General features: G+C 40.0%; 1 protein-coding gene across 1 annotated transcript in view; it reads left to right on the top strand.

Annotated features, from left to right (window-relative positions):
• Positions 1-2,069: 2,069 nt before the first annotated feature.
• Positions 2,070-8,680, top strand: part of DPH5 (diphthamide biosynthesis 5) — a gene marked incomplete at both ends in the record, with an annotated part of 42,929 nt that continues 36,318 nt past the window's right edge. The window contains 2 exons of the mRNA XM_080691479.1: positions 2,070-2,204; positions 7,128-7,252. Of these exons, the coding sequence (XP_080547605.1) occupies positions 2,070-2,204; positions 7,128-7,252 (260 nt within the window). The remainder of the gene's footprint in view (positions 2,205-7,127; positions 7,253-8,680) is intronic.

Below are 8,680 nucleotides of genomic sequence, written 5' to 3'. Positions count from 1 at the left end.
GAATTATGAGAGTGGATTAACAGTTTTTCTTGTTCGTTCTTTTCATATTAGCCATTCTAATAGGTAGTATGCAGAGGTATTTTACTGTGGTTTAAATTTGTATTTCCCTTATGTCTAATGATGGTTGCCATTTTTTTTAAATGCCTGCTATTTATATATCTTTAGTATCAGTTTAAATCTTCTGTCCACTGAACTACTTTTTCTTGTTGTATTTTGAGTGTCTGTACAGTATGCCCCTTAGATGATCTTTGGCTAAATAATGGAACTTTCTCCTATGTTTTCTTCTGGTATGCTTTCAAGTTTTCCACTTATGTCTATGACCCATTCTGAGTTTTTTTTTTATAATGAAATATGGTGTGAGATATAAATCAATGCCATGAGAGGGTGTATTGAATGAGAAGTGCAAAGGGTGGGTGAAATTCTCAGAGGAAAAAATCAAGTGTTAAGGAAGGAGTTGGGCAAAAGGACATAGGGCCCTGTCAGAAAAGAATCAAGAAGCTGGGCGTGTTGGCACATGCTTATGATCTCAGTACTTGGGGAGGCTGAAACAGGAGGATGACGCAGGTTCAAAGCAACCCTCAGCTACTTAGTGAGGGTCTCAGTAACTTAGTGAGACCCTGTTTCCAAGTAAAAATATAAAATAGGTCTGAGAGTGTGGTCCAGAGGTAGAGGCCTCTGGGTTCCATCCCCAGTACCACACACACACACACAAGAAAATATTGTATTATCAATACTATCAAGATAAGCAATGGAAGCTGGGCGTGGTGGCCCACGCTATGAATCCCAGTGCTTGGGAGGCTGACAGGAGGCTCGCACTCGTTTGAAGCCAGCCTCAGGTACTGAGTAAGGCTCTCAGCAACTTAGTGAGACCCTGTTTCCAAATAAAGTATAAAATAGGTCTGGGAGGATAGCCCCTGGGTTCCACCCTGAGTACCACATTAAAAAAAAAAAAAGATAAGCAATGGAAATCTGATAAGGAATGACAACAGACCATCAGTAAATTCAGGAAGAGCATTTTTAGGGAAAAAAAAAAAAAAAAAACAAAAAAACCTATCCGATACCGGAACTGCATGTGTATCTAATCACAGTTCAAGAATTCCCCGCTGGAGCCCAGGTCTGAAGTCCCTGAGCACTCACTCTTAAAGGTCGTCTCCCTGGACCCGGGAGACCTGGGATTCCCAGACACCGAGGATGACTAAGGCCGGTCCGGGGCATTCCGCCTTCAGCTCTCGGAACAAACCGCAGGAGTCCCTGCCTCGCTGGGAAACCAGAACCTCCCGGCCCGACCCCCCACCCGGAGGGCCGCGGGCTAAACTACAGCCCAGAGAGAGGGCGGGGCATCCCGCCCTCCGGCCGCCGCCTCTCTGGGGCCGGGGGAGCCGGGCTCGGATCCCGCAGCGCGCGCCTACTTGGGGCAAAGACCTGCCACTCGCCGGGCGGGGAGGGAGGCGAGGCCACTCCCCAGGCGCCGAGGACGCGCCGCGCCCGCTCCCCGCGCCCGGCCCCAGCGGCCGGTCGTAAAGTGTCGTAAAAGCGCCGGCGGTTTGCGGCGCCGTAGGGGCCGGCGCGCGGCCGCACGTGTCTCCGCGGAGCAGCTTCCGCACGGAGCTTGGGGCTGGGGCTGCGCCGACCCGGAGGCTGCTGCGGTCCTCTTTTTCGGTAATTGGACTTCCCCCGGGTGAGATTGTTTAAAACACGGCTCCCTGTGTCGCAAGCCTGTCGTCCGTCCCAGCACTTGGGAGGCTGAGACCTGAGGATTGCAGGTTCGCCGCCAGCCCCAGCTACTTAGCGATGTCCGCCGCAACTTAGTGAGATCCTGTTTCAAAATAAAGAATAAAATAGGGCTGGAGGTGGAACTCAGAGAATGCCCCTAGGCTTCATCCCCAGTAACACCACCAAAAAAGAAGCATGACCTGAGGTTCTTGGAGCTTACTCGCGCCCTCAGCAACCGTGATTTCCATCATTAGATTTAAGGTATCCTCGGTATTGTCTTGACAAAAACATGGTTGCTGACATTATTTTGTTGTTGTTCACTTCGTCCTGCAGTCTCCGGGTTTCTGGAGTTCGAAATGCTTTACCTGATCGGTTTGGGCTTGGGAGATGCCAAGGACATCACAGTCAAGGGCCTGGAAGTCCTAAGACGCTGCAGTCGAGTGTATCTGGAAGCCTACACCTCAATCCTGACTGTAGGGAAGGAAGCCCTGGTAGGTGATTTAGGTTCCACTCTCTTGGAAAGAAAACTATAGACCATCTTATTTTCATACACTAAGCCGAAGAGAACGTTCAGGTCTGCTTGTTTAAAGTACATCCCCTGTTTCGTTAAGGATCTGAGGAGGACAAGAATGGAAATCAGACACCAACCAAGTGACTTGGAAAATGAAAGAGGAGTTTGTCCTACTTTAAAATTCTAATTTGTGGCTTTCCTCAGAAAATAAAGGAAAGTTATTTTTCATTCCTGGGGGGATAGTTCTCAGAATCCCTTATTTCATGAGATAGCCAAGAAATCCTTTCTGCATTGAGTGGTAATGAGGTGCTGACACCTCCTTAATGAGTTGGTTATATATTCAGAATCCAAGCTGAAAGCTTTAGTCTCTGAAGTATTTTCATAGGGAATGGTGATCAGGGCCTTTCTTATCTGTAACATATCTAGGGAGAGTGTACCTTTAAGTAGACATCTTTTAAGACTTCTCACATATATCCAGTGAGCCTGGGACAAAGTAACCAAATGATTTGTAAATGTATTATACATTTAGCTAGTCCTCATTAAGGGCTCAGTAAATTTTAGAGGATGTGTGTAGTTTCAGGTTCATTGTCAAATTCCTAAGGAAAATATAGATTAAGAGCCAGGCATTGTGGCACACACCTGTAATCCCAGTACATGGGAGGCTGAGACAGGAGGATCACTGGTTTATAGCCAGTCTCAGCAACTCAAGGAGGCCCTCTGGAACTTAGACCCTGTTTCAAAATTAAAAAATAAAAAAGGGCCAGGGGTGTAGCTCAGAGGTAGAAAGCCCCGCTTTCAGTTTTCAGTCACTCACACACACACACACACACACACACACACACACACACACACACAAATATAGATTAAGACCAAAAGGCTAATGGACTTGACTTGGGAGGAGGAAGGAGATTTTTTGAACTGACATTTTCATGTCTTCCAAATAAATAACAGACCCAAAGAATTTCCGGTCTCTGACCTCAGATTCACAACCTGGAGAATTTTGAAGGTTTCAGAGTTTCTTTACAGCTTTGAAGAAGGAATGAAGGACTGGTCCTTGAAATTATGTTGGGGATATGTCTCTTTAAACCAGAGATCAAGTAAAACTAGAATGAACTTAAAACCATTTAAGAGAATAGAGATGAATAAAATTAATTATCAGTTTTATAAACAAGGTATCAGCCAGACATGGTGGCACAGACTTGTAATCTCAGTACTTGGGAGGCGGAGACAGAAGGAACACTGGTTCACCACCAGCCTCAGCAATTTAGCAAGGTCCTCTGCAACTTAGTGAGACCCTGTTTCAGAATAAAAAATAAAATGGGGCTGGGAGTATAGCTCAGAGGTAGAATGCCCCTAGGTTCAGTCCTCAGTACCACACACACAAATAAAGATGTTCTGCCAGGCATGGTGGCGCATGCTTATAATCCCTGCGCTTGGGAGGTGGAGACAGGGGGATCGTGCAGGTTCAAAGCCAGTTGCGCTGGCTTAAGAGACCCTGTTTCCAAATAAAAGGTATTAAAAAAATAGGTCTGGGACTGTAGCCCGGAGGTAGAAGGGCTTCCAGGAACCTCAGTACCACCAAAAAATAAAGATGTTCTATGTGGAACTGCTATAATTTCTGAAAGATTTTTTTCTTCCCCAAAAATATGCTTGTAGAGTTTTACTTGTAGAGTCAAGATCTGGGTCCCAATCTTCTACCTCTGGTAAATTAGGTGTACTTTGTTAAGGTACAAGAAGCATGTTCTCTAGATCCTCAGTTCATTTTCTTCCCTGAACAATTTGTATACATCTTACATCTTAAGTGAATCATTTGTAGACTAAAATAAAATATAAATAAACCTAAGCCTTATATTGATTACCTACTCAGAACCACTTTCTCAGCCACGACTTCCTTTCTCTTTTTATTGTACATTTTTCTCTATAATAAATTGAGTTTTTTTGAAATTCATATGTTACATATATATAATCTGGTCTCAATGATAAGTATCTATTACATAGTAAGAAAAAAATTTTTTATCTATTTTCCACAATGAACATGTGCTTTCTCTTACCCATCACGCATAATAGTTCATAAATGGTACCACGGTCATTGCTAAAGAAATCTGAAATGTATCTGCTCATAAAGAAAGCTGTTTTCAAATTGCCAAACAGTATTATTTATATGTTCTCTATAAAAAAATAATCTAGAGACAATAAATCTAGGACAGAGTCTTAGTTTTGGTATATACAACTTGAATTTCTTTAGGTACTTTCTGTTGTTAAAATGTCTTATATGCCTCTTTGGTGTTATGTCTCTGTGTGCATTATATGAAAACACATAAACTTTGTTCACAGGCAGGTTATGAATTATCCAGGTTATTCTCAGGAAAACTTAGGTAACAATGGAAGATTTAAGTAATATTTATAGCAGTGGAAAGAAAAAACTGTAAAATGATATGTCTGGAAAGAACTGAGATGAGCTTATCTAAATATCATGCTTGCTTTCACCAGCAAAGTAGTAGAAGCTGTCCAAATGTGAAAAAAATAGTTATTTACGATGGAAATACAATAGATGATTACTTCAGGCTGTGGTAGTTAGGGAATACTATGGACTAGATGGAATTTGAGCTATGTTTTAAAATAGTTTATCCCAATCTTTTTGTTTGTTTGGTCTCTTGTTTTATATTAAATCCAAGTAGAGAATGTTTGTTTACCCCTGCAGGGTAAATAAATGTATGGAAACTGCTCATAACCAGAGGAGGCCAACTCTAGAATCTCAGCTACCTTGCAAAAAAGCAAGAGAATGAGCCTAGCACAATGTTGCATGCTAATCCCAGGATGTGAGAGGCCGAGACAAGAAGATTGCAGGCTTGAGACCAACCTCAACAAGGTAGCAAGACCCTGTTTCAAAATAAAAAGGGCTGGGGTGTAACTTGGAGGTAGAATGCACCAGGATTTTATCCCAAGGAGAAGGAGAAGGAGAAGAAAGCAGATATCACTAATCTTTGTAGCACACATGAAGTTCTGCTATCAACCAAGTTTCTGACTTTGAGCCATTAAACATTTTTTGTGCTCAGTTTCCTATTTGTAAGTAGGGATTAAAATAGTGTCTATATCAGATTGAAATGAAGAATAAATAGATTCATATGCATAAGGTTTTTAGAACAATACCTGATCATGGAGTAATCCCAACCTAAGTGTATTGGTACAGATACTATTTTAGATAAGATTTGATAAGGATAAGAGAAAGAACCGTCTAGCCTGAAAGAGAAATAACTGAGCAGAAGCATTGAGGAAGAAAATATAAACTTGTTACACTTGTCATAGGGCTTCACTGACATAATTTTCAGTTTCTTTCTGTTCTTCTTCCTAACTTACATCACTTGGAGATCAGCTCCTTCTTATTACCTTGTTCTCTTGTCCAATTGCTTGAATTGAGAATAGGAATACAGGAAAGGGCAGTAAAGGACTATACTCCAATGAGAAAAATGAAGCTAATGACTCTTTTTATTACCTTCTCATCTGCCCTTGCCATAAATCTGCATCTGTCTTCCCTCTGGCCTTACAGAATGTCTTGTAAGGTGATGTTCTTTTCCTGTTCCGGACAGCCCCATCTACCTATGGTTTATAAACTTCCCTTTAAATATTGCACAACCATATCTTTACGTTCAACCTGTATTGCCATACTCCTTTCATTCTGAAACCATATTCAAGCATTGGCCATTCTGGAAATTATCTTTTAAACTTTCTTCCCCCCATACTTTTTCTTCTTTAAAGCTTTTGTGAAAAAATTTACTTTTATGGTACCCACTTCCGGTTATATTTCATATCCTTGTAACTGACTCCCATTCAACTAGAAGCATGTGGTTTCTTGGTCTTTAAGAAATGTTAGGAGTTTAATAAAGGCCATTGTTTTCTTCAGTTTCTAATAATGTCTGTTATGTAAATATAAGTTTTCTACAGCGATTACATTTTCTGGTTCATAAAATCAAAGTAAAACATGAAATATTAATAATTAAGAAAAATGTGCATAGTAAAAATGGAAACAGCTTTTTCCATCTGGGTAAACATAGGAAACTTCTGGAACCTTTCTCTAGTAAAGGATCTCTCCTTGTGCTTGCTTACTTCCTTCCTTCCTTCTTTGGAGTCTTGAACACAGGCATTCTACCTTTGAGTTACACCCCTAACCCTTTTTATTTTTTATTTTGAAACAGAATCTCACTAAGTTGCTGAGGCTGGCCTCGAACCTTGATCCTGTTTGAACCTCCCAAGTACAGGTACTACAGGTGTGTGCCACATCTCTAGGCTAGAATTCAGTTCTTTCTCCTGCACCTGTGCCTTTTTAGCAGAAACAAGAGAACACACTTTTAAATTTGTCTTTCTTACAATTATATAGCAACATTTGCTGGTATTGTAAACAGCCAAAATACAGCTTTTTATTATTTATTATTGATGTTGCCTTTTATTTTTACCAAGCTTAATATTTTCCCCATAGAAAGTTTAAGAACTATCACGTATGTTTATCAGTCTTATTTATTATATTTGTTGTATGTTATCATGTTTCTAAAGTAGAGCTCATGCATTCATACTCTCTGTTCATTCTATAATGTTCTGCCTGATCTATTAGAGCCAAATTTAAAGGTAAATTTAAAATGCAAAACGCCTCAGATGTTAAAAGGTCTGCCTTCTCTTGGGATATTAAGATAGCCCCAAAGACAGAGTTTAATTGTAACATGATACAGCGTGCTAGCTCATTGATGAGTTGTGCTGAGTGATTTGTGTTTGGATGGTTGCCAAGATTTGCATCAGCTTCAGACAAAGAATGTTTTTGTTAGTGTGTGTGTGTGTGTGTGTGTGTGTGTGTGTGTGTGTGTGTGATGAAATGGTCACCTCTGTCATTTTGATATTGGACTTAAATCCGTAGGAAGACTTTTACGGAAGAAAATTGATTCTTGCTGATAGAGAAGAAGTGGAACAAGAAGCAGATAATATTTTAAAGGATGCTGAGAGCAGTGATGTTGCATTCCTTGTGGTTGGTGATCCATTTGGGTAAGCCAAACAAATATTTTTTTAGTTATTTATCGTTTTAGTCAGCGGTAATTATTCTGTTCCATTTAAAATTTACCTGTCGGGTTCTGATAGAAGACTGTGTTTTCCAAAGCTTTATCTAAACTTTTGTATTTTAAGCTTTCATTATTTTTGAGATTAATGAAAAACATTCCCAGGTGAAGGTAGTGCCACTGTGTTACTAAGTATGAACTTCAAGTTTCTATCTTTGATTCTGTTGCTGTTTTAGGAGATGACACAGGGCGTCACATGCCTCAACTAGTGCATCTCTATTAAATAAGTCATTATTGAAAGTCACGCCTGCCATTTGCTGCAGATAATTGCAAGTATCTTCGGCTTCCTTTGTTCCAGACCTTTTCTTTTTTCCTTGTAAATGACCTAATATTTGACAATACTGCTGTTACTTTACTTGTCTTGACTTTATCATTTATCAAGCCTCTGATTTCAATTTCTTATATCCACTGGGAGCTCTGTTCTTCCTCATTACTAAGAAGATGGGCTTCTACTTGTCTACTCAAGCATCATCAATCTCTAATGTCAATCCAAATAGAATAGTTTTTGTCTACAGCTGGTGACCCAAGAAATATGTCACAGATTTAAGGAACATAAGGACAATTAAATTACTATGAACTCACCACCAAGGGTGTTTCTCAAAAACTGAAGTAATATGTGAATGTGTCTGCCACGAAAAGAAAGTATATCAATACAGAGGGTCAGTGATTCTGTATTGTATTTTACTTGATTATAAGTTACTTTGGATAATTATGCATTTCAAAATATTTAAATAGTTTTGTTTGGCCTCTGACATTTTATATAAAATTAAGGTTTCCTTAAAATAAGTAGTATCTGTTTTTTGGTGGTTTTTTTATTGTCTTTGTTACTCGGAATTGTACTCGGGGGCATTATATATCAGATTTATACCCTGTTCCCACCCCTTTTTATTTTTTTTATCTTTTAAACAGGTTTGAGCTAAATTGCTGAGTGTATCACTTAGTTGCTGAGGCTGGCCTTGAACCTGCCAATCTAACTCAGCCTCCCAAGTCCTATGATTACTGGCATGTGCTATGACACCTAGCCTTATAAGCTCTTCTTTTTTTTTTTTTTAAATCATAGGACATTAAAAAAAATAAGGAAGTCGGGCATGGTGGCGCACGCTTGTAATCCCTGTGCTTGGGAGGCTGAGACAGGAGGATCACACAGGTTCAAAGCCAGCCTCAGCTACTTAGTGAGGCTCTCAGCAACTTAGTGAGACCCTGTTTCCAAATAAAATATAAAATAGGTCTGGGAGTATAGCTCAGAGGTAGAAAGCCCCTGGGTTCCACCCCCAGTACCACCAAAAAAATAAAAAAAGTTTCTTATTTAATTTTAAACCCCTTTATACGTGTTCAAATAAAATATAAAACACAGGAA

Source organism: Muscardinus avellanarius (genome assembly GCF_963383645.1).
Source record: "Muscardinus avellanarius genome assembly, chromosome: 3".
NCBI lineage: Eukaryota > Metazoa > Chordata > Mammalia > Rodentia > Gliridae > Muscardinus > Muscardinus avellanarius.
This window is presented reverse-complemented; position numbering and strand designations above follow the sequence as displayed.